Below are 25,425 nucleotides of genomic sequence, written 5' to 3'. Positions count from 1 at the left end.
CTCAGTTTCCCTCTCCCTCTCCCCCACTTTATTCTTCCTTCCTCAGTTTCCCTTTCCCTCTCCTTCTCCCCCTCTCCCTTTCAGAAGGGTCTCCACTTAAAGAATGTTTTCCAATAATCTAGAGTCCTATACTAATATTGAGAGACACGAGACACACACACACACACACACACACACACACACACACACACACACACACACACACTTAAAAGTGAGCCCTGAGGGTGCGTTCCAAAATTAACTGCAAAAACCCTTGGTATCACAGTTCTACGGGTACACTGTTCCCCACCTAGGGCGTCCGCCTTTTGAATCTCCCAAGGACATCATAAAAATACGCTAAAACACGTTTTTTTCTTCTTAGCTCTCACGAAGTCACCACCTCCTACCCTCCCGTAGGCCTACACAGAGCTGTTCGGCTCTTAGTTTAGTTCTTGTTTCTTTAAGACAGAAGTCGGGTGTTTGCCCTATTCCGAAATGGCCGCCCATGCTTCCCCCGCTCTGCGCATGCTACTTGAACGCAATTCGGAGTTGTAATTCGCAGACTTTCGCGGCGCAAGATGGGGACTTGGCGGCCGGCGAGCCCGAACCTCCCAGCATGCCTTGCAGCCCGGCCGGGAGTCCCGACGTCTAGTGATGGGGAGCCCCTGGTGCTTTCGGCCGCCGCATCGGGTGTAGAGGTCGAGCCCCGAGCCTGGGAACTGGACGACCGCAGAGGAGAAAATGGAAGCGTGGCGCTGTGTGAGGAGGGGCTACGGCCGCTGTGTGGTGGGAAGAGGCCGGTCAGTAGGGCTGGGTGGCAGGAGGGAGGAGGGAGGAGGGAGGGGCGGGGGGGGGGGCGGCCCGGGTAAACCCGGGGCGGGGCGGGCTGGGGGAGGAAGGAGGAAGAGGGTCCGGGCGGCGGTGCCGCCGGGACGAGCCTCCGGAGACCCCGAGGGATAGGTAAACCCGGCGCGGAGCCGGCGGGACGCTTGGCCGACGCGGGCCGGGCCGGCCCGGGTCGGGCCCGGGGCGATCCATCGCCCGCAGGGCTAGTGCCTTCCCGACCTGGCTGGGCCTTGGAGCCCCGGCCCTCTTTCCCCCAGCCCTGCCCCCGAGCCAGCCTGAACCCCCGCCCCGGTCCCCGGCCTCCTCCCAGGCCTCGGCACCCGCCGGGAGCTGAGCGTCCGCGGGGAAGCCGCCGGTCTGCAGTAGGTCCCGGGGCGGCCTGACCCCGAGAGGCGCGCGCATCGCACGCACGCCCGGGGGTTTGCTGTTTGCGATGTTAGTGTCTCTCTCTCAAACTTGAGTCATTTGTGTACCAGCCTTTACGATTATTACCGAATTCTCGTTCCACACTTGTGTTTACTGCATTTTTCTTGAAATTGACTCATTTTTTTGAAAAAGCACTTAAGTAGTGCTGCTTATATTAGCATCGCCCCAAGCAGTACCCGTGAAATCTTGGGTTTGATGTACTGATTATGGGTTTTTTCCTAATAAATACTTAGATGTGAAAAATCGAAAAGTTTAATTGTGTACCGTATGAAACGGACTGGTATACCGCACCTGGGAAACAGCACTGTATTAATTATTATATATTATGGGGATCCGGTTTTAATCTCCTATAGTCCGGGCTTGATGACAATTCAGTTCAACAGTGTTTTCCTGAGTACCAGCTGTGTGCCAGGCACTGTGCTAGGCACTTGGGAAGAGGCCAGGATTAAAATGAGTAAGAAAGCTCTGGCCTTGAAGGAGCTTATCATCTTAAGAGCAAAAGACGTCTCTATAAGTAACTAGAAATACAAAGAATAAGTTTTGCAGCCACGAGTATTATATGGCAACATGGTAGCTTATTAGCATGGACCAAGCACCCAAATCTCTATGGCTTTCAGAGTTGTCACAAAGCAGAGTAGCATGCCCATGTCATGCCTTTAAAGATTTACAATTAAGTTGAATTTAGAGAACAATTGGAGAATGCAAAAGTTTATAATAAATTATATAGAACAGCAAAAGTATATGATAAAAATTTTAAATGCCTTTAAATTAACATATAAAAGTTAAAAAAAACAGTAAATACTATTTAAACTAAGTTTCTTTGGTGGTAGAAGTGAACATTATTAATACTGTCTTGGAAGTGTACCTTTAATGAATTCTAGGAAAGGATAGAAGTCCTGTGAATCCAAAATTTTTGCCAGAATAGTATCATAAGAAGATGGTGCTTGAGTTGTATTGTTTCTTAAGAATGCCTGAGAACAAATTATTCAACTACTTTGGCGATGTTTTGGATGATCAGTATATTGGTTGGAATGTTGGTGAATTATTAATGAGTAAGCTCTATCCCATTTCATTTCCCTCAAGGAGAAGCATGCCATGAAAAAAAAAAAAAGATGGAAAAATAAATTATCCACCTGCTGATTAGCAAGAGAGGTAGTTTGGTGAAGTTGTGATAGGTTTTTGTTTTCTTAGCTATACAAATGTTTGGAAAATGTAATCTTGGTTAAAAACAACTGTTCAGAAGTCTGTTTTTACTACAAACCCAAGTTGGAGGAGAGATTGGCTTTAATTGTAGTCAGCTCATGTATTCCATAGTGATTTAACTCTTATGTTTGCTGTGGATTGTATTTATCCAGAGTTTATTAGATACTAGAAGTCTACTCTGAAAACCAGTTTGATGGTTAATCTCTCAGTTGAACTGAGGACTTTTTGAAGTGTATGTGGTGTTTTGGGAGCCTGGTGGAGTCTATGTTAAGTATTTAGAATACCATTCATAGGTGTTGAAGGACAGCTTTGAGGTGTTGCTACTAATAATTAAATCATGGCTGCTTTTGCCTGTCCTTCATAGATCTTGAAGATTTTTTTTTCAGATTCATATATATATAATATAATTATATTATATAATATATATACATATATATATATTTAGAGAGAGACAGCACATGAGCAGGGGAGAGGGGCAGAGGGAAAGGGAAAGAGAGAGGGAGAGAGAGAATCTTAAGCAGGCTCCATGCTCAGCTCAGAGTTCTACAAGGGACTCGATCCCACCAACATGAGATCATGACCTGCGCCAAAATCAAGAGACAGACGCTTAACCAACTCAGCCACCCTAGAAGCCAAAGTTTAAATATCAGGCATTATCTTGCCTTGAGGAGACAGATTTGGATTTAATGTGCTATAGCTGAACAAAAAGTGGTACCTCAAGGAGTGTATTTATTTCTTTTAGATACCCCATGTTTCCCCATCACCAGAAGAGTCTGGGCAGAGATTGGACTACACCGTGGGAGAATCTGCAAAGGTGTTGCTGGAACAGACATATTTCTAGTTGTATGAGGTGGCCTGGACATTATTCTCGTGCTCCTTACCCATACTTCAGTAGTAGGCATTTTTCACTACATTGGAGACCACCTTGTTTGTTTGAGTCTAGAACTCCGTTTCAGTACTGGAACTGGAGACCTGACAGCCTGAGCCACAGCTCTTTGATTCATCTCTCTAGTTACATCATGAACTCTGAGGGAGATGAGCCTTCATCAAAACGAAGAAAACACCAAGGTAAAGGTGACGTTTATCTTGGTGGAGAAATAGATGTAAGCCATAGAAGGAAACTTTCCTATCTGATAATCCTTAAAACCTCCTCCGGGTTTTGGAGGGGTTTAGTATTTGTTTTCAACCCATAGTTTTCTATTAGGAAAAAGGAAATTATTTTTTTAAATGATGTCTTGATTTATATCTATTTTTATCTTTTGTGTATTTCTGACAGTAAAAATGCAGGAAACTATATATAAAAAGAGAGGGAGAGAGACAGAGAGAGGGGGAGAATGAGGTTGGGAAAGAATGTAGGACTAGATTAAAACATTAAGTTTAAGAATAATTATCAAATCCATTGATTTAAAAACAGGTCCTTAGACTTTCTAGAAATTGGTATATGTTCTTGGGAGTCCACAGAGCTATAAAAAAATTAAATTTCAGGTTTTTATTATTTGCTTATTTACTTTAAAGATTTTATTTTTAAGTAATCTCCACACCCAACATGGGACTCGACATCACAACCCTGAGATCAAGAGTCGCACGTTCCACTGACTGACCCAGCCAGGTGCCCCTCATGTTTTTATTTTTAATGCTAACTTTTTAATGTAAGACCAAAGGATATTCTTAAAGACACACAATCATTAATTGAAAGATATTTTCTTACAGAGTAAGATTTTAGCTTACTCAATGTATTTATTGTACTGAGGTTTATACATATAATCTTGAGTCTGTGGGATGTCTTATCTTTTAATAAGGGAACCACATCTTTTTCAGCTTTGAGAATGAGTTTTTTCTAAATATGTTGATTATTTCTAGATTTGTCAGATTGTTTACAATTCACTAGACTCGCTCTGTGCTGCCAGCCCTGCCTCCTCCCCCAAAGTATGTATGAATTATCTCAGTGGAACTTGGAGTTGTTTTTCTTACTGGGCTATGTTTTTGGTGAAGATAATTCCTCTGGAGATATTTGAAAATAGACCGTATAAGTGTTTCTGTGTAGAGAGCTGACATAAGTTTGTCAAAGGAAGACGTACAGAGTTAGTCTCACTTGGAAGTCAGAGCTCGAAGGTTAGCTAGATGATTAATTAGTGCTCTTTTAAATAGAAATTCTACTACACATTTGAGTAGAAATTGTAAGCACCGAAAGTGAAAATCTATTTGTATAATATTTAACCACAGCATGTGTTCATAAACCAATATTCTTTTGAATGAACAAAAGATGTATTGTAGAGGCATTAAAATTAGGTTCCTAAGAACAGTCAATCCATAACCTGTAAATCTAGGGCTGTATGATGACATGAGATGGCTTTTCATTCATGTGTTCGTTGTTGATCAGGTCAGCACACTGCTCTCTCGCTTAGCCTTTGTAAATCTGGTGTGCTCCCAGGTGGAGTTGTGGCTTACTGACATAAGCATGGGCTCAGGAACCACTCCCTGCTCTCATTCTGTCCCACCACTAATTGTGTCAACTTGGACAGGCTATGGAGCCTCTCTGCTCCTTGGTTTCCAAGTGTAAAATAATGCCTACTTTGAAAGCCTGTTGAGGATGAAATGAGACATATCAAAGTGCCTAATACACTGTTGGCTTCATAGTAGGTACTCAGAAAATCGTGGTGGTGGTGTTTTCCCTTTAATGAATTGGGGATGACATTTACATACTGATAAACTTTGATTGCGACCTGACTCTTTATATGTCCATTCTTCCTAGGTATTGTGAATAAGGAAAATGCTCTTCGTTAAGCCATATTTGTGACTTCCGATAATTCACTAATACTTTTCAATCAAGAGAACAGCCTTCTAACTTGCCTATCACTTTAAAGTGGTATTTGAAGGAATTGTGTGACACAATTATGACTTTTTAATTAGGCGCCCTAAAAACCTGATCAGGCCTATTGCTTACTTTCTTTGATTCATCTGTCTTCTCTGCTGTGATCACCTTGTTCCTCCTGACATGGAAGGTATATAAGCTTTTGTAGTGTGACTGTATGTTGTGAAGTAGATGAAGGCCAAAGACTGTCCTCTCTCAGTCGTCTTCTGATTGTCTTCCATGGAACCCTAGCTCTCAAACACATTTCTGTATGTTTATTAAAAGCAAATGTGGTCAGGAGAAAATATGTATTTACCCCATCAGCCAGCCCCAGTCTATTAGGGATTGATGGTCATGACACGAAAAGTAATGCCAAAGAGTTATACAAGCTTGAGAAGGTTGAAAGCCACTCTTTAATTAGATAATCTGATGGTTTCAGTTACTTCAGAAATGGAACTGCAAGAAGAGTTGGCTTACAAACACTTGCCAGGACTATACAATTCTCAGTGCATTTCTGTGCCCTTACATATACATATTTTATAGGAAAATATGAACACCTTTTTTAGACCTTCATTTTTCATATCTTAATATGATGGTGGCTCCAGGGTAGGGCTGTAACTTTGTGATGGTGGCTTGCATTTTGTTTGCATGACTAGAGCCCTTTGCATCTCGTATACATACAAAGACTATGATTTGTGGCTAAAAACCATCAATAGACAGTCCCCAATTTATGAATGAATTGTGTTCTAGATAATTAGTTCTTGAGAATCAGTTGTGGATCATCAGTTTCCGTTTTCCCCATACAAACTATGTTACAAATCTCAGGGTAGTTCTGTGGAGTCAGTACAATTAGGTGTAGTTCTGGGCCTTTGCAGGTAGGATTCTCTTTATTCAGTGAAGGATAGGGAAGAATATGGTTTCCATCCCTTTCCTGGGTATAGGACAAGCTGTAGGCTAAGTTCTGTAATCCTTGAAGACTTTTGTTGAGTTTGGTTTTCTTTCCTTCCACCTTTTTTTTCTTTGCCCTTCTCAGGCGCTTAGTACCTTCATGGTATCGTATGTCTCCCAGCACCACGTTACACCCAGACCTCACTATTCATAAAAATTATCTTCCTCTTCGAGCCTCTGGTCAAAATCTCTATTCCCTCCATGCAGCAGACATTAAACATGTTTACCAGAGGATATTTAAAAATTTTTTACTTTATTGGCATTTCTACAGAGTTTATTGATACTTTGATTGTAAATATATCATCATTGTAGACGATTTAGAAAAATCATCCGCAGTCCTTCACTCAGAAATAACCGCTCTTAAAAATACTGGTGTGTTTCCTTTTGGTCTTTTTTTCCCCTATGTATAGAATATTTTTCCTCAATTTAATTTTTAATTAGTGGAATCCTAGGTATTGTAATCCAGTGAAGCAAAAACCTTCATGTAGGAGAAGGAAGATGTTCTAGGACTGAGGTTTTTCATGTAATTTTAATCATGCTTGAAAGTCCATCTCCAAACCTGTTTTCCCAAGTTCTTCCCTTTGTTTTCCCCTTCTGTTGAGCTCATGGAATCTCTAAAACTTCCACATTTTTCTTCATGGTTTCCATGGCAGTAAGAGTATCCTCCTTAATGGTGGGGTGAGAGAGACAAGGTCAAAGGGGTGTATGTACATTTGCGTGTGTGTGCAGGTCGTTTCTAAGTCGAGGACTACCTATAGTTGAAAAATCTCGTGCTGTCTGATTCTCCTCTCGTATTGTGTCTTTGCAGAATGTAAACTATCACAATTCCTGGTCGCTCACTGCATGCTGGGCTCTTCAGCCAGCCCTTACCATTTACTAGCATTCTGCACCTGTGTTCTCTCTAACTTTTGCTTTGGTGTGCATTAAAAAGAATTCTTGTGTTCATTTCGTTTGCATCATTCCACTAAATACTGCTTCCACATGTTGGCATCATACACCCTTCATTCATGTCTAAACCAGAATTCTGAGATGAGTTCTTGCTAGAACTTAATCATTTGATGATCTTATCTTACTCATAGGAAATAAAATATAGTGCAAAATCATCTTACTGAACAGTCAACTGTGACATTCAAATACAGTTGACCTTTGAACAATACACAAACTGCGTAGGTCCACTTACACGTGTGCTTTTCTGATAAGTATGACACAGCACTGTAAATGTGTTTTCTCTTCTTTATGATTTTCTTAATAATGATTTCTTTTCTCTAGCTTACTTGGTTGTAAGAATACAGTATATAATACATATAACATACAAATTATGTGCTAATCTACTGTTTATGTTACCAGTAAGACTTCCAGTCAACGGTAAGCTATTACTAGTTAAGTTTTGGGGGAGTCAGAAGTTTTATGCAGATGCTTTTGACGTGCTTTTGACCCCCCTCCCCCCGCATTGTTCAAGGGTCAACTGTATATTGTTATGGTTATGAAGTTGCTGAGCTTCTCTGGCAGAGCCACTTGTTAACCATAAGTAAGTGAGAAACTAGGACCCCTATTCAGTCTTAGCTTTATTAACACACTCTCAAGTCTCCAAAATGACTTGCCAGATCCTTTTAAACTTGTTTTGTACCTGTTGGTCAGTCATTATATCATTTTACTGCCTTTGTAATCAATTTGATGACAACTTCCAGTTACTTAGTGCTATGTTGCCATTTCCTAGGGGAAAACGTTCTGTTCATTGCCTGTAGGAATTTTTAAAAGGCAAGAAAATACTGACATAAGGAAAATTGATGGTTTGTTTTTCATTAACTCTTTATATGTTGTTCAATATATTTTAACAGGCACAATACAACGGCATTGGGAATATATATGTAACCATAATAAAGACAAGACGAAGATCCTAGGAGACAAAAATGTTGACCCCAAATGTGAAGACAGCGATAACAAGTTTGACTTCTCAGTGATGTCCTATAATATACTTTCACAAGATTTATTGGAAGACAATTCACACCTCTATAGACACTGCCGGCAGCCAGTTTTACACTGGAGTTTTAGGTTTCCCAATATTTTGAAAGAAATTAAACACTTTGATGCAGATGTAAGTGCAGAATATCATCAAAATTCTTCACATAAAAGTTCACTTGTGTACTGAATGGTTTTATCCCTTTCGTTTGTGGTATGAGAAGGTTTTAAATACAGTGATGGGACAGTTTTTAACAACATAACATGACTTCCAAAGAGTCATTTGCTAATGGTTGTTGGTATAAATAATCACTAAAATTTCAAAAAAGATCCAAAAAGTTCTACTTATCCGTCAGTTTTGAGACAGGGACTGGCAGTATATGAAGTATTTATTTAGTAACGGTTTCCTTTGACTTGAAATGTAAATCATTCTTGTAAAAATCTAGATGATGACGGGGCGCCTGGGTGGCGCAGTCCGTTAGGCGTCCGGCTTCAGCCAGGTCACGATCTCGCAGTCCGTGAGTTCGAGCCCCGCCTCAGGCTCTGGGCTGATGGCTCAGAGCCTGGATCCTGTTTCCGATTCTGTGTCTCCCTCTCTCTCTGCCCCTCCCCCGTTCATGCTCTGTCTCTCTCTGTCCCAAAAATAAATAAACATTAAAAAAAAAACTAGGGGCGCCTGGGTGGCGCAGTCGGTTAAGCGTCCGACTTCAGCCAGGTCACGATCTCGCGGTCCGTGAGTTCGAGCCCCGCGTCAGGCTCTGGGCTGATGGCTCAGAGCCTGGATCCTGTTTCCGATTCTGTGTCTCCCTCTCTCTCTGCCCCTCCCCCGTTCATGCTCTGTCTCTCTCTGTCCCAAATAAATAAATAAACGTTGAAAAAAAAATTAAAAAAAAAAAAAACCTAGATGATGGCATTCAAAGAAATGACCTCAGGAAAGTACTAAAAGGACATAGTACTAAGGAACATTTTAATTCAAGAAGGACTTAGTAAAAAGGAACATTTTAATTCAAGAAAAAGACTCCAACATGTAAATTAAAAAGATTTCTTTTGGAAAATACAAGTTTCAGATAGTAAGAGAGAGAGCTTCATGTATTTAAAGGCCAGGGTTTGGGGAACTGATCAAATTTGGAAACGTTAATTTGATAGTTAAAAAGAAGAAAAGGATTATGTCTTTTATTTCAAGTTTCATTAGGTTTTTAGAATTTTAAAAGCCTGTTTTTAAAGACGAAAGCACCAGAAAGTTCATATTTGGGCTCTGTTTTAATTCACACCATGTTTTTCTTCCAAGGTACTTTGTTTGCAAGAAGTTCAAGAAGATCATTATGGAGCAGAAATCAGACCCAGTTTGGAATCTTTGGGTACAATGTAACTTTTATTTTAGCCAGATTTATTTTGGAAGATTTGCATGCTGTGAAAGCATAACTTGCTGACAAAGATGTGTGGTTGGTATATTGGGCAAAAAAAATCTTAATTTTGAAAAAAACTTAATATCCATTTCAAAAAGTCAGGAAGAGATTGAGGTATTTCAGGTGGAAACTTTTGTGTTCATATGGCATTTTAATTCAAACAGAAAAGCATGTAAGAATCTCTAATTAGCTTCCTTTCCAGTAGTTGCTGTACCCACAGCTAGACCTCTCAGATTCTAAGTTCTGTATCAGATCATTCTGTCTGGTTAGCGAATGGGTAGAAGCTAAAAACCTACTTGATAAGTGAACACTTCTAGAAACAGTGCATCTGTTTGAGAAATGCTGCCTACTTTGCATTCCTTCCTCGGCAAATATTTTTTGAATGCCTACTATATCCTATGCACTGTGGTGGTACAGCAGTGAGCAAATAGATAAAAAGGCTCTGTCCTTGTGGAGCCTACATTCTGGTGGAGGAAGGCTGACAACAAGTCAAATAAATACTTAAATAGCACACTAGGTAATGATAATTTTGGAGAAAAGCAGGAAAGTAGAATGGGTCAGGTTTCACTCTTAAACAATGATCAGAGAAGGTAGGTAACATTCCCGCAAAGACTTGAAGGAGGTGAAGGAACAAGCCACGCCTATAGCATTCCAGACAGCGGAAATAGCAAAGCAAAGACCCTGACGTAGGAGTGCTTCAAGGCAGGTGAGGAGGCAGGTGCGTGTTGAGTGGAACAGGGGAGGAGTTATAGGCAAAAAGGTCAGAGATGTGCCATAGCAGGGGTGGGGATGGTGGTGGTAGATTATCGTAAGCCCTTATATAGTCTTTGTCACAACTTTTACTAGGATGGAAATGACAGCGTGATGATGGCACATTAACATATTGGAGACTAAAGTCTGCAAGTGAAGAGACCCATTCCTAGGACCTAGACCCAGTCCCAAACTTAACATCCTACATTGTTAATGTTTTGCAGGATACACTTTGATAAACATTGTTCAAAGATATCAGGAGAGCTGTGTTTTGCCATATGTATGTTTATAGTGGTAGTCCCTTGTGTTAAATTTATGCCTTTCTTATAGGTTATCACTGTGAATACAAGATGCGGACAGGAAGGAAACCCGACGGCTGTGCCATTTGCTTCAAACATTCCAAGTTTTCACTCTTATCAGTGAACCCAGTGGAATTCTACCGCCGTGATGTCCCTCTGTTGGACAGAGACAACGTTGGATTAGTGTTACTCCTGCAGCCCAAACTTCCACGTGCTGCCTCTCCTGTGATCTGTGTAGCTAACACACATCTCTTGTATAATCCAAGGCGAGGGGATATTAAGCTGACCCAACTGGCGATGCTTCTGGCAGAGATTTCCAGTGTTGCCCATCAGAAAGACGGCAGCTTCTGCCCTATCGTGATGTGCGGTGACTTTAATTCTGTTCCTGGTTCTCCACTCTATAGTTTTATAAAGGAAGGAAAATTGAATTATGAAGGACTCGCCATCGGAAAGGTAAGTGCTTGCTTCATGGTTAGTAGGAAACGGACGTAGTCTCTGTTCCTATAGCGTGAGGATCGTTGTCATACGGCTGTTGAAAACCTCAGATGACCCAGTACCCTCACTTCACCAAGCTATGATGGTTTTCCCAACTACTAATGAGTAATTGTGTTCACTTGGTTGAATTTCAGCTTTCCCATCTATCTGTGGCAACATTCTGCTTGGAGGAATTGGCAGGCAGCAAAATATCCTAAATGGGGGAGAAGAAGAAAAAATAAAAGCATTGACAGACAGTACTTCGTAAAGGGGCGCTTGGCCGGCTCAGTCAGTAGAACATGTGACTCTGGATCTCAGAGTCGTGAGTTCAAGCCACGTTGCGTGCGGAGCATACTGAACGACTAAACTTTTAAAAAAATACTTCATAAATAAGGAACTATTCATAAGGGGGTAGAACGGAATTTTGAATGCTGGATGTGGACAGTGTAGTTGGCAAAACAGTAATTTAATATTTCTTTAGTATGCTCATCTTCCTTTTCATAATGGTAAATATTTTAATTCCTTAGTTGCCTATATCCCATGTTTATCCCATGTTTTTTTCTTCATTGTGCTCTCTGTTGCTTCAGATCATTTATTTCATCTTCAGGATTTTAACCAAAATAAACTCTCCACCGCTGAGTTTTCAGTGATGGTTTAAAATTTTGTGAGAGTTGATCTCTCTAAGTATTTTATATGATAGGAGCTCTGTTGCAGGGAGCAAAAAGGGGGGGTGCAGCATTAGTCTAAAGCTATAGATCATGTAGATGTCCAAATTAGAATAACGTGTGGGAAAAGATTGCCATTTTTATGTAAACAGTAACTTTTTTTCTGAACTATATTTGAATAAGATTTTGTAAAGCACAAATAATCACTTTCTATGATAAAGAAAGGGTAATATTTACCATTCTTGGATTTCCTCTTCTTATTTAAGACATAAACTTTTCAATACATAAACTACTTAAAATCTATTCACTTAAGATACCTGTTGAAATTTTGTTTAGGTATCTGGCCAGGAACAGTCTTCACGGGGACAAAGAATTTTATCTATTCCAATTTGGCCCCCAAACCTAGGTATCTCACAGAACTGTGTGTATGAGGTACAGCAGTTACCAAAAGTAGAAAAGACAGGTAAGTGTTTGCAGTATATTTTGCCAGTCTCCTTGATAGTAGTGTTCCCTTTGAAGACCTAAAACTAAAATTTTCAAGGGATGCCATCTCAGGGATGAATATTCATATATAAAAACATAATGCTTACTTGTTCAATTCTTTGTTAAAGAACTCTAAATTTACCATTTTTAAGTTGGCCTTCCAGAATTATCTGCATGAATTACTTGCATGTTGTTTTGGAAATCAGTTTTGCTAATTATGGAGACCATCAAAACATACAGATTCCCGGATGAAACATTTAACTAGGCATCCTGTCAAAACTAGATAGATCTTAAATATTGTTCCTAGCGTAAGAGGACTATTCTGTGGCAAACTAGAACAAAAGAGTATATTGATAGTTTAATATATTTCTCTTTGTTCTTACAGATGGTGATCTGACACAAACAGAGCTGGACAAAACAGAGGTCCTAGTGACAGCTGAAAAGTGAGTTCTGAAAAGCCAACAATAGACATTTACTAACTTTAGTTGGGTAAAAAAATCATTTCTCAAAAATCTCTTTGGATAAAAAATGAAAATTATGTTATTCCATGCTGATGAAGAAGACTGGCTCTTGAGTCAAACAGACCTGCGTTCCAATCCTAACTTTGCTACATTTTAGCTGTGTAATTTTGAGCAAGAAAATTAAGATCTCTGCAATTCAGTTTCCTTACCTATAATTTGGGTAGTTGTGAGGATAGCGTAAGATAAAGCATGGAAAGCTTGATGTTTGACTCTTACGAGGGGCTTAAGGCAGTGTTATTTAAAGCAAAGAGCCTGTCCCTGCACCTGGGCCAGCTAGTACTCAGAAATTGATCGCTATTACGTCCTTTAACAAAGGTCAAGATCACAGGAAAATACCATGCTTAGCCTCCTTTGACTTACTGGATCTTAACAGTTTATAGGGGAATTGACCCAAAAAAAGGATATACCAGCATGAATAATTATATTTAAATTTTATAAATACTTTATAAAGACATTTACATCTCTTAAACTACAGGAAAGGGTTGTCAAAGGTGGAGGGGTGAAGATGCCTGGATTACCGGTTATCAAAGATGCATGAATATTTGGGGCTATGGTTGAGAAACAGATGAATATTAATACAACAGGATGGAGATCTTATCTTATCTCTTTGGGAGATTCTTGAAATGTCTTGATTTTATATCGTAGCCCTTTTATTCGTATTTTAATGTTTGTTTTAACGTTTATATTTAGGGACCAAATTAGAATCACCTCTTACTCATTTTATCTGCTTTCTTCTCAGTCTTACTATATTTTGTATACCTTGTTTTGACAAAATATTCTCTCATATGTAAGAACCTAGTAAGATAGGAAGTAATAGTTTTTGAAATTTTAAAAAAGAATATTTAAAAATTCATGATTAAACCTTTCAAATATAGTAAAAACTTCCCTGAGTAAGATTAATAAAAAGGCTAATCTGACTTACAAATATTTGGTTTTGAGTAATTCTAAAATGTTTTTATAACAAAATGGGGTATAAGAAAAGATACTTTTAAGTATCTGTATATAAATATAGTGTGCTTATATGCCGAGCTTATATCTATACACCAAAAAATTGATAGAGAACAGTTTGCAGGAGACATATTTTACATTTAATAGTGTTGTAAATATAAGTTCTTAGACATAAAATGTTGCTAAAACTTGAAAGTAAGGGCATTTTGAAACAGTTACCTTTGTTCTTTGACATTGAGCTTTTTTCTTTCTTTTAATGTTTGTCTTTGAGAGAGACAGAGCGCGAGCAAGGGAAGGGCAGAGAGAGAGGGAGACACAGAATCCGAAGCAGGCTCCAGGCTCTGAGCTGTCAGCACAGAGCCCAACACAGGGCTTGAACTCAGGAACTGTGAAATCATGACCTGAGCTGAAGTTGGATGCTTAACCAGCTGAGCCACCCAGGCGCCCCTGACATTGAGCTTTTTAAAAAGCAGGGCAGCATCTTTATATGTGTATCTTAAGCACCTAAGATAGTGCTTAGAACTTAGTAGATATTTGTTAAATTTTTGTTGAATTTTAGAAAGTTAAAAAAAAATTTTCCATGATATAAAAGACCTTTAATCTTCAAGATATGTTTATAGGAAATGATTTTTAAACCCTTTATTTAGTATATCACATGTATGTGTAGCATGGGATAAATATAAACCATTACAGAACCTGTTTTAAGATGCAGTACAAAATTATCTGATATATCACAGCAAGAATAATCATAGAAAAATATGGCCCTCTGACAATGAAAGTCTGGCAGACTCTACATAACATTCATAAAGGCTACTTTTTCTTAAAAACACAACAGGAGCGCCTGGGTGGCTTAGTTGATTGAGCATCCAACTCTTGATTGTCATCTCAGGTAATGATCTCAGGGTCACGGGATCGAGCCGTGCATCAGCTCCGCACTGAGCATGGATCCTGCTTAAGATTGTCTCTCTCTCCCTCTCTCCCTTCCCGCCCCCGAGCCTCTCTCCTGTCTCTCCCCCTCCTCCTTCTTCCTCTGTACCTTTCCCCCATTTGTGTGCTGTCATTAAATTAAATTAAATGTATAACAACAAATAACTTATAAATTGTTTTAGAATATGTATTAGTAAGTGGGGGCTCTCAAATATGTTACAATTAATAATAAATCACATTAGTATGTTAATTATTGAGCTTTTTCCCTCTGTGTGTCACAGCCTTGTTAATGGGTTTTGGATATCCCTACATGAATAAATGAATGTCAGATTGTGATATTGTCTCTTCTAAAAAGCTTGTCTGAATGCCTGGTTTTGTCTGGATATTAAGTGAGAAAGTGCTTTAAAAAGGAGGAATTCTAGGGGTGCCTGGGTGGCTCAGTCAGTTGAGCCTCCGACGACGTCACCTCAGGTCATGATCTCGTGGTCTGTGGATTCAAGTCCCGCATCAGGCTCTGTGCTGACAGCTCAGAGCCTGGAGCCTGCTTCATATTCTGTGTCTCCTTTCTCTCTCTCTCTCTCTCTCTCTCTCTCTCTCTCTCTCTCTATCTCTCTGCCCTTCCCTCATTCACCCTCTGTCTCTCAAAAATAAATAAACATTAAAAATAAATAAATAGGAGGAGTTCTAAAAATCAAAAACTTGATGGATGCTAAACACTTTTTCTTTTCATTTTAGATTATCTTCAAATTTACACCACCATTTCAGCTTGTCGTCTGTTTATTCACATTATTTTCCTGACACTGGAATTCCAGAAGTGACCACTTGTCATTCCCGAAGTGCCATAACTGTGGATTATATTTTCTATTCTGCCGAAAAGGAAGACGTTGCTGGGCAGCCAGGTAAAGAATGCGTGCGATCTTACATTGTGCCTGAGAATACAGTAACTAAAACCTCAGGGCTGAGGCTGAGAGGGTCAGCTAAACATCTGGTGAAGTTCTAGACTTAAAAGTTTAAAATATTTTGAAATTGGTAATATATTTGAGTTTACCAGCTAATCCCCTGCAAAACACAGAGGCAGTGATGCACCTCAAAGCAAGTTATTGCCTACGATGTCTGTCCTTAGTGCCTCCTTCCAGTTCCAGTCAGCTTCTTGGTTTTCATTTTATTGGTTTTACTTGCCATAAGTGTACTGTTTTTCTTGTGACAGCAACATCAGATATTTTGTAGTTAAGTTTTACTGAGACATGCTGCCTTCATTGGAGGACCTTGCCTATACTGCCAGCAATAGATAGTGTTGTCCTATAGACCCTGGAATACTGGATCTTTCCAGATCGATAAGTCCATTATGTGAATATGTGGTTTCAAAAAGCGAAGGTGATAAAACACTTCTCCTTGTATGATTCAGTGAAAGTAAGGTTTTAAATATTAACCAAATGATTTGATGTGGAGAAGAAAATGCAGTTCAAAATGACTGGCAGTCAAAAAAATACCATTCAGAAAACTTCGAAAGTCCAAAATGTGGGCAGATGTTTTGTCTTTTCTGATTCCACCCCCCCTTTTTTTTTTTACTACTTTCCTTTTTTCCTTTTTTCTCCTGTTTGTGTTTTCCTTCCTACCGAGGATAACTATTAGTAATACTCAGGACTTGGTTTACCCTGCCCACTAGAGCGAGTCTAGGAAATAGTCTTCCTGCTTTGAATTTGTTGTAGGGGTAGTTGTCATGCTGTAAGTGTTCACTAGGTGGCGGGAGTGTGCCGTGGACCAGCATCTCCAGTGATCCTGTTAGAATACGTCCTCTTTCTCTACTGTGGGCACTGACTCTGTGGGACCAAAGTATACTAATTTTTCTTTAATGTTTATTTTTGAGAGAGAGAGAGCATGAGCAGGGAGGGGCAGAGAGAGAATCCCAAGCAGGCTCTGTGCTGCCAGCTGTCAATGCCACCCAACTGGCTGAGCCACCCAGGTGTCCCCAAGGTTTACTAATTTATTCTCTCTCCAGTCACCTTATAAACTTCCTATTCCACCATGGCTGGATCTTTCTGCTTTATACAACTACAGAATAGTTGATGAATGAATTTATGTAGTTGTCAATCCCAAATTACTTCTAACATTATCTTTACACCGATACTTTTTCTAAAGATTACTTGCAGGGGTATCTGGCTGGCTTGGTTGGCAGAGCTTAATCGCAGGGTCATGAGTTCAAGCCCCATGTTGGATATAGAGATTACTAAAAAAAACAAACAGAAAAATAAGATTATTTGTAGAACTGAAAACAAAAAACTCTGAACTAGAAAAAAACAAACATCTGAAACTGCTGTGTGTCTGAGAATTATAATTAGGTTATAACTCAATATGAAATTTAATCATGCGGTGCTGGATGGCTCAGTCAGTTAAAGCATCTGACTCTTGATTTTGGCTCAGGTCATGATCCCAGGGTTGTCGGATCAAGCCTCGCATCGGGCTTTGCACTGACAGCACTGGGCCTGCCTGAGGTTCTCTCTCCCCCTCTTCCTGCCCCTCCTCTACTCACACGTGCACTCCCTCTCTCTCTCCCTATCAAAATGAATAAACTTCAAAAAATTAAATGAAATTTAGTCATATTCTAAGAACTGTTTCCTGTTAGACTTCTAGAGGGATCTGAAGTTCCTGATCATCATTTTTTTAAAAAATAAAGACTTGTGATTCATTTACAGTGACCTGTTGACACAGTTATGCTAAATATTAATGTGTTTCTTTAATGTAGGAGCTGAAGTTGCTCTGGTTGGTGGCTTGAAACTTCTGGCCAGACTATCACTCCTTACAGAACAAGACTTATGGACTGTTAATGGACTTCCAAATGAAAATAACTCTTCGGATCATCTGCCTTTATTGGCTAAGTTCAGACTTGAGCTGTGACTCTTCTTTGATGACACATATACTTTTGTGTCCAATTTGTATTCTTTTTCACAAAGTGTAAAATAGCTCTTGAGAGTTTGCATGTTTATTTTTGCGCTGTGGAGTTTCGGAAGAGGTTCTGTTCAAGGCTTCAAACAGATGTCGGAAGAAACAAGTTTACAACAATTTTCTTTGTAATAATGAAAAAGTATTTTCCTGACCAGTGAGTTCTAAATGCTCCCTCCTTGTTGTAAAAGAGTTGTAAATATTTTTTATCCTAAATCCCAGTAAAATTGACAGTGATTTTTAAATATAGCGCATCCTCTAGTGTTAGTAAAGAATTTCGGTTGATGTTTTTGGCAAGCTTTACAGTGGATCCAAAGTATCTCTGAGTTCTTGCAAACCACAACTCATTTCCCTTCCAGAAGGCTTGATTTCATTGTGTGGACCATCTGTTTGTCAAGTCCTAATTCATCTCAGAAATCACTGGGTCGTTCACAAGTGTCTAACCAACCATTTTAGTTTGGTTTTGAGGGGGCGTAATGATGCTTTCTAAAATTGTACAAATTGCTTAATCCAGCTTATTACTATCCTGAGCCATGTAATGTGTCTACATTTTGTTGGGAAATGTAGTAGGAGAGGAGTTTTACACATGCCCTCTCTTTTCCATCCTGTGGGACAGGCCATTCCAGCATGCCAGAAAGAGGCAGAGACTGGGTTTTAACGCTTTCATTTCCCTAGCAATTTTTTTTTCCTTTTTTCTATTCCATTTCAGGAAGACATCCCTAGGTTGGGGGAGAGACTTTATTTTTCTGAACCAGTTCTATAGAAATTTAATTTATTAGGAAGCTTGTCTTTAGAACAAAATGTCAGCTATAAGATTGTTTTGGTTTTGCCTCAGATACTTAGGAAGCCCGCAAAACTAGTGGGGAGATACCAACTTGGAGACCTAATACTCGCAAGTAGTAATTTAAGCTTAGTCGTTTTGTTTCTAAGATGTTAGCTACTTTGTTTTCTTTTATCATGAGGCCGCAGTGTGCATGGTGCTGACATTTTTTTTTGTAAAGTGGTTAAGAGCAGGTCTAATTAGTCTCACAGCTGGCACTAAGTGAATGTTTGAATCAAAAATTTTAAAACCGAAAAAGTGAAAATGTCCCCTTTTTTGAGGCATTAGGATCAAAGAGTTATGTGCGTTTTTACTAAGTAGTAATTTTATATTTGAATTACACCGAATTATAAAAGTTTCTACAACGGGCATTCTTCGTAGAATGACTCCTGTGAAATTAGAAAGCAGTAGTTCCTCCAAGTCCTGGACTTCAAAGGTTTTTGTACGAAAGTATATTGACTACAGTTATTTTTTAACAAAATAAATCAGATGACTACCTGAACAAAGCATGTGGGTTATAAGGATTTGCCTAGTAAAAATTGTAATAAGCAATTATTTTTAAATGTTTCATTTCTCACTTTTTTGGGTTTTTACTTACAGTATTACCTGTAGTTCTAAGATTTTCCACATTTTCTAGTAACAGTTTGCAGAATATTCAGTGTTCTAATTAGCAGATATTGTTGCCATCAAATAATAATAGTGTAATTAATCCCTTTTAATATTGGGGAAAGAAAAAAGAAAATTCATTAAGTACCGCTTTGTGTTACGTGAGTTTATTAACAAATAATTTTGTGTATAGGTCGTTGTTGGCAAACTAACATCCCTGAAAACCTCTGTGAAAACTTAATGTTTTATATCCTGATTAATATATTGACTTTAGGCCCTTTTCATGTGCTTCACTTTGTAGAGTTAATCCATAAAAATGCTTTCTACTTTAACCTATAAAGTGTAGTAGTGTTTTGTGAACTGGAGGCCAAAGCGTCCATGTAATAACCTTCCCACAGGTTTTTAAAGCTCCACTAAAATTAATTATCTACTTGTCTTTACTTTTTACGGTCAGAAGAATCGGAAACTCTGTTGGAGCCTTGTACGTACCCGCCAAAGGCATTTAAACCCGGTTCATTGCAGAAGCCAGATCCCCCCCTGGCTGAAGTGCTGTACTATCCAAGTTTTAAAATGGAAAGAGATGCTGTTGAGTAATGAATTTTGGTTTTACTATACCTTTTGATATCAACATACTATGCATGTTTGAAATCTTGTCTTTTTTTCTTTTTCTTTTTGGAATTTAGCAGCTGTCTGCTTTTAACCCTTTGCTTTCCTAAAAACCCAAGTTAGAGATCCAGAGAGTTCAAGGGGTTGAACGAACAGAGAAGTCCAGTTATTTGCACTGTGTCCCTGTGAATCACCTAATAAATTACTACACTAGTGCATCTATGGCTGAAGGTTTCGTGGCAGGCGTGCTAAGCTGCATATGCTGGGCTGTTGCCCCTTCTAAACTATTTCATTACCCTGAGCCTGTATCACTTAGGGTGATGCTGAGATGTAAGTGAATTAAGATGTGGCAAAACAGAATAGTGTTTAATAAAGAGTCTGAAAATTGTGGAAGAAGACAGGGATGAAAGAGTGATAAACACGTTTGCCAGGACAAGTATGTAGTCAAAGGACAAGAAAAAAAATAAATCACACCATCTTACATTCTTGGAAGAAGAACAATCCTTCAGTTTCCAGGATGGTTTTATTAAAGTCCCATGCTGTGTATAAACATACAAGTGATGAGAAAAACGTTAACTTGAAACATGCACTTATCTGGCATTCTCTAAAATACCATTATACAAGTTTTCCTTTACTTAGAAAAATACCCACTAAAACAATCACAGTTTTCCTTAAAGATTTAAAAAAAATGTATTGGCCAGAACAAAGTCCAGGAGAATAAACAAGATTCTGAATTGTGTGTCAAAAAAACTGTACAAGGTTGTACATAAAACTATAGCTTACAAAAGCCTCGGGTATAGTAAGAATACAGAATTAAGATCTCCAAAGTTCTATTTACCAATATCTATTAATAAAATCCTTATGAAATAATTGACTTAGAAAAAGTGAAATGCTCATGATTTCAAAGTGTATAGAAAATACTAAATATCACTTTCTGAAATAAAGTGTACTCAAAACAGCACAACATGTAGTCTAAAATCAAGATTTCTGTCATCCATTTAAACTTTGCCATGTATCCCCATAATGGCTTGAGCACAAAACTTCTCTTGCATGAATAACTTTCAATACTAGATTCAAATCATCTCATAGATTTCCTTTTTATCTTTTGAATTATAGCCAGTCTTAAAATCCATTTTGGGGGGTAAATCATGCCATGGTTTTTGTTTTTTGGGTTTTTTTTAACCTTAGTATCATTTTAATTAAATTATTGCACTAGAATGTAGGAGTTTGGTGCCTGTCTCAAATCTTTTAGACATTAACATAATTCCATAGGCAATGAAAATAGAATGAAAACTAAGAGCATTTTAAATTAATTTTCCTGTTTCTGCCACGAACACTTGCTTTGGGGAAATGAATCTTAAAATCAAGGAGCGGAAAAAAATCAGGTTACTAATTGAATCATCAAGACCGTTGGCAGTTTTAAGGCTTATACATCAGAATATTAGAAATGGTCTGTGTTCCTGTTCTTTTACCCATTTTTGTGGGAAACAAGGCTCTGCAACTACTGACCTTTTCTATTTTGGATGGGACAGTACTTGAGCAACACTTGGAAAATCCTGTTCCAGGCTCTTAGAAAATCCTTATGCTAAGCTACTTATACTGCAGTGGTATAAATACTTATTGGAGATAACAAGATTTCACATTGATAAACATAAGATATGTAAATCTTGTTTTTCATACATAAAAGGAGCTAAGTCGGGATTGTTTTAGAAGAAGAACGAATTGACTAATTCAAATGAGTTTGCCTTATGAAGACGTATAAAGAAACCTCATTTTAAACTCTGATAATAGTATTCTTAAAGTGATCAAGTTCAGAATTTTTAACTTCTGTATTTTCACCTAATTGAGATGTATGCTTACTCGGTACTTTTCATGTAAAGGACATTAAATGTCCTTTTTCAAGAAAATACTTTCCGTTGATGCCATTGAGTTTTAGCATAAAGCGAGCTCGTGCATACGTGGCCAAAGGACAAAGTCACCTTCGGTGGTTTTATTGGTCAAGAATCAAGCAGATTCTTACTTTTTTTACTCCCTTTCTGAAATCACCTTCAGTGAAAGAAAGCCAGAGAGGAAGCACTGAGACTAAAATAACACTTGCGTTGACTAGTAGACTTCACTTAAATACGCCTGTGGGCCTCACGAGTTGGCATGGCGGCTGAGAAAACACAGACGCAACAGAAGCATACTCCTGATATTGCTAACACAGATTTGGCTGTTAGAGTTCTTCTGTGTGGCCCGCAGCCGGAAGTTCCACTGTGACCACCAAATGCAGGCCACATGCTCCTACTGCCCTTGATGGACTACATCAGGCTATGAGGTGTAACCCTGTACCTGAGAGACTTTTCCATTTTAAAAACGGCTCTGCTTCTCTCATTCACTGCATTTTCCAATTGCTAGTTCCTAAATGTCACGAAGTGGTACTTTAAAAAGCAAGGTACTGGAAAATGATCACATCGTGCCACGCTGGGTCTTAATATAAGACATCGGAACACGTCTCTACCAGCCGTGAGTCCTTCAGAATCAAGGTCTGACTCAGAGTTCAAAAATCAGATGGAACGTTGAAGAGAAGGGTTATCTGCTTCTCCAGGCTCTCTACTGATCCACTGCGGGCCTCTGCCTTTCTGAGTGTGTGGCTGTCAGAGGTCGCTGCAATATTGCTCAATTTGTGTCACGGCGCTATGACCTCTTGTGCTTTTTTTTTTTTTTTCTTTTTTTGCTGGAGTTTGCAAAGTTTAAATGTCAGCGACAGAACGTAGACTACCTCCTGCACGTGCTTTTTGTTTTGTTTTGAAAGAACAGAAACTGCTGTCCGTGAATGCTTTTAAGAAAGATTAAGAAGTAGTTCCAACATCCTGAAAATAGTTTCCCGTACTGCCAGAAGAATTTCAGTGCTTTTTTTTTTTTTTTTAGTAAAACACTTGATATAATACCTTAAATCTCATTATGCGTGCACCAGGAAAAAATTCCAAACTTTGTGGAGATCCCCATTGGAAATATCGGGGAAGCAATACAAATAGAATATAAAAAAAATGAAAACACCATTAAGTTTGCATATCTGATGTCAAGATGCTGAGGTAATATTGACTGCTTACAAAAAAAAAAAAATCCCACCAATCTTTGCCTCTGTTATTGCTGAAAAAGACATTAATACTGAGTTACCTTACTATATCAAAAGTAGGAGGGAGGGTTTCATTAACATTTCCTACCGGTGAGGCATAATGTTCAAAAGCAAGTCAACAAAAACAGGTGAATGGGAAAACATAAAACTACAGTTTATGGTATTACCCTTTCTATCTGTAGTGAGGGAGTCAGTCCAACCGCGGTGGGCTTTCTTACTTCAGCCTTTCCATGGTTGCCCCTTCGTGCATTTTCTTTCAAAGTTAATTGTTGCCACCCACTCCGCTTCCACGTCCAAGTGAATCCGTAAAAATAAAATCCACAGGTTCTCCATAAATAGTTGCAGTTCCTCCTGAAGATGCTGGGGTAAAGTGCAGAGAGAAGCACCAGAGAAGCCCCCTTGTTGGCTGATATGGCTTGCCTAAATTCGGATTTGGTAGCCCACTTCATTCAGCGTGCTGAGGTCAGCCACCTTCTTCTCAGGCAGTGCAGGCCTAAGGGACCAAGAAAGGTGGTAGAGTGAGGCCATGGGAGAGAGAGAGGTCACTTAGACTCTGGGAACTCTTTCTTTCTCCTAACCCTTCTGGTGCTTGTCCCCTCCACCCCCACCCCCCCACCAGCCTGAGTTCCCAGCTCAACCTCGTGTTCTCAGGTCCACTTCTATGGGATCTAGGGAACATTTTCACAGGCTTTTGATGTACAGTTCAAAAGCATTTTGGGGTTGCCAAATGAGTTTGTCCAACCTGAAGCCTGAATTCGGTCACACTCTAACTTCTGAAACCCAGTTATCCATAAACCTTGCAAGGGTCTAAAAAGTTACATCTAATACGGTAGAACTAAAAACCTGAGCCAGATTCTCCTTGAATTCTCAGCTTCCTGGTGTTTGTGCCCCGGGGGAAGCCCAGCCACTAACTTCAAGACCGCTCAGGTGACAGATTCGCAGGGAGAGATTCTCTACTATCTTTGATAGAGGGTTACTGTTCAGGCCTGAATGCATCAAGTCGGGGCAAATCCTTTACAAGTCATCTGAAAAAGCATGTCCGGTGTGGAAACTCATTCAGTGGCAAATCATCTCCTCTCTAAATACATTTTCTGAAGTACTAAGCATTTATGTGAAGTCATGTAAGAAAGTACTTCAAGCTGGTAAAGGAAAATCAGAAGGCGCATCATCTGTCTTCATTAAAGACATTTCCTCGATGATTTCCCAATATAAAACTATGCCTAAGCATTCGACGACTTAGCTCACAGTTTCCCCATTTCTCAGTGAGCCTCCTACCCTCTTGGATAAGAGAGAACTGAGATTAAAAACCAAGTTTAGCAAAACAACAAAACAAAACAAAACAAAAACAACCAACTTTAGCATATTCAGTGTGGCTAGTGAGTCCTGATTCAAAAGTTTATAAGAAGACTGAAGACATTTTTACGCTACACGTGAACCTTGTTTTAAGTGTTTGAAGAAAAGAGACCAAAATGAAAATATAATTGTTTAAAAGTTTCTTGCTTTATCCTTTGAAAGGCTTCCTAACAGCAAACAGTTTTCCCCTGGCATGAACGTGGTCCAACTCATTCAACGTTATCAGAGCCAGAAACGAACAGCTAGCTTCCATCTAGGGTGCTGCTTAAGGATAGGCTTCACATTTCGGCAACAAGTTCTACCCCCTACATATTCTCATTCTCTCTGTCTCTCCCTCTACCTCCATCTCCTCTCACTCTCTTCCTCTTCACCTCCCTCCCTTTCTGTCTTTTTTTTCAGACATATCCCATGTCAACAGTCTACGAACATCCCTTCTGAAACCTGATTATTCAAAGTGGTCAAGAAACCTTCCCTGACTGACTGTGTGCCATTACTAAAGAACTTGTCAACTTACTTGTCTCTGTGTTGCATGGGGCTGATTTCTCAGCATGATCATGTGTCCTGCTTTATGGATCAGGAATCATGCCTTTTGTTTCTTTGTGTCTCTGCTCATGGTGCCCAACATACACAGATGATGCTGATAAATATGGCTGCCAGTGGACAGAAGTCTCAATGCTTCCTTACGTGTAGACCCCTGCTCACCGCATCAAGGAGCTCAAGGCTTCTGAGCTGCAGGGTGATGGTGTCCTCCAGCCATACGTGCCCTAGACATCAGCCATTCCCTATAAACAGAGCCACGGGCAGAGTAGCCCCCAGGGGCCACTGTCAGGACCATTCTTGAGTTGACACTTTTGCCTGAGGGTTCAAACTGACATTTATGTCTCTGCCCTAGCCCTCAGCCCGCTGACGTGGAGAGAACCAGGGCTCTTGCAGACAAGTCTGGCTCAGAGTCCATTTGTATCTCGTTCATTTTTTCACACAGCCTGAAATAAAGTCTCTGTTTGGTTTCCTTGCCTGAGGTATGTCATCTCTTCAAACAGCGAATATGGGACTTTCTCCTTCAGAGAGACTCCCCATAAGTTGCATCCTCGTGAGGCAAAGGTGCCTAGAAAGGCAAATCTACTTCTCCCCTCCTCAATGGTCTCCACTTTTAGGAAGTTGAGCAATCAAAAATTCACTTGCCAATGGAAAAGCCTGAAGTACCCCTATGCATTCCTTGCTTTACAAAAGCATTAAATGGAGGTCATTTCCTAGAGCAATCAAAATACAATTTCCACATTGTCTTTCCTGGTAGTAG

At 39.4% G+C, this 25,425-nt stretch overlaps 2 protein-coding genes across 10 annotated transcripts in view; one reads left to right on the top strand and one right to left on the bottom strand.

Annotated features, from left to right (window-relative positions):
* Positions 1-620: 620 nt before the first annotated feature.
* On the top strand, positions 621-19,383 carry ANGEL2 (angel homolog 2). Of its 6 annotated transcripts, none has more exons than XM_086693764.1 (9): positions 621-738; positions 3,197-3,522; positions 8,092-8,348; positions 9,501-9,570; positions 10,699-11,120; positions 12,143-12,269; positions 12,675-12,732; positions 15,421-15,584; positions 17,429-19,383. In XM_086693764.1, the coding sequence occupies exons 2-9, from the start codon at positions 3,204-3,206 to the stop codon at positions 17,578-17,580; spliced, it is 1,569 nt and encodes a 522-aa protein (XP_086549890.1). In that variant the 5' UTR covers positions 621-738; positions 3,197-3,203; the 3' UTR covers positions 17,581-19,383. The 6 variants fall into 6 exon arrangements, with proteins under 6 accessions (XP_086549890.1, XP_086549892.1, XP_025776921.1 ...); XM_025921136.2 differs by having other exon boundaries at positions 640-779; XM_086693762.1 differs by lacking the exon at positions 621-738 and adding an exon at positions 851-939.
* Positions 19,384-20,161: 778 nt separating this feature from the next.
* VASH2 (vasohibin 2) overlaps positions 20,162-25,425 on the bottom strand; it is a 42,880-nt gene continuing 37,616 nt past the window's right edge. For 2 of the 4 annotated variants that reach the window (XM_086693767.1, XM_086693768.1), the window contains one exon: positions 20,162-23,268. In XM_086693767.1, the coding sequence (XP_086549893.1) occupies positions 23,196-23,268 (73 nt within the window). In that variant the 3' untranslated portion in view covers positions 20,162-23,195. The remainder of the gene's footprint in view (positions 23,269-25,425) is intronic. The other 2 variants (XR_015246000.1, XM_025921144.2) reach the window with 2 other exon arrangements.

The sequence above is a fragment of the Puma concolor genome, chromosome E4 (genome assembly GCF_028749965.1).
Source record: "Puma concolor isolate L17-30 chromosome E4, mPumCon1.1.hap2, whole genome shotgun sequence".
Taxonomy (NCBI): Eukaryota; Metazoa; Chordata; class Mammalia; order Carnivora; family Felidae; genus Puma; species Puma concolor.
The sequence above is the reverse complement of the archived record's forward strand: the minus strand, read 5'-3'. Positions and strand labels throughout refer to the sequence as shown.

Coding starts and splice junctions, on each gene's coding strand:
- ANGEL2 (XM_025921136.2), top strand. CDS start 721: ATGGAAGCGTGGCGCTGTGTGAGGAGGGGCTACGGCCGCTGTGTGGTG. Junction 3,523..8,091: donor AAAACGAAGAAAACACCAAG/GTAAAGGTGACG, acceptor ATATTTTAACAG/GCACAATACAACGGCATTGG. Junction 11,121..12,142: donor AAGGACTCGCCATCGGAAAG/GTAAGTGCTTGC, acceptor AATTTTGTTTAG/GTATCTGGCCAGGAACAGTC.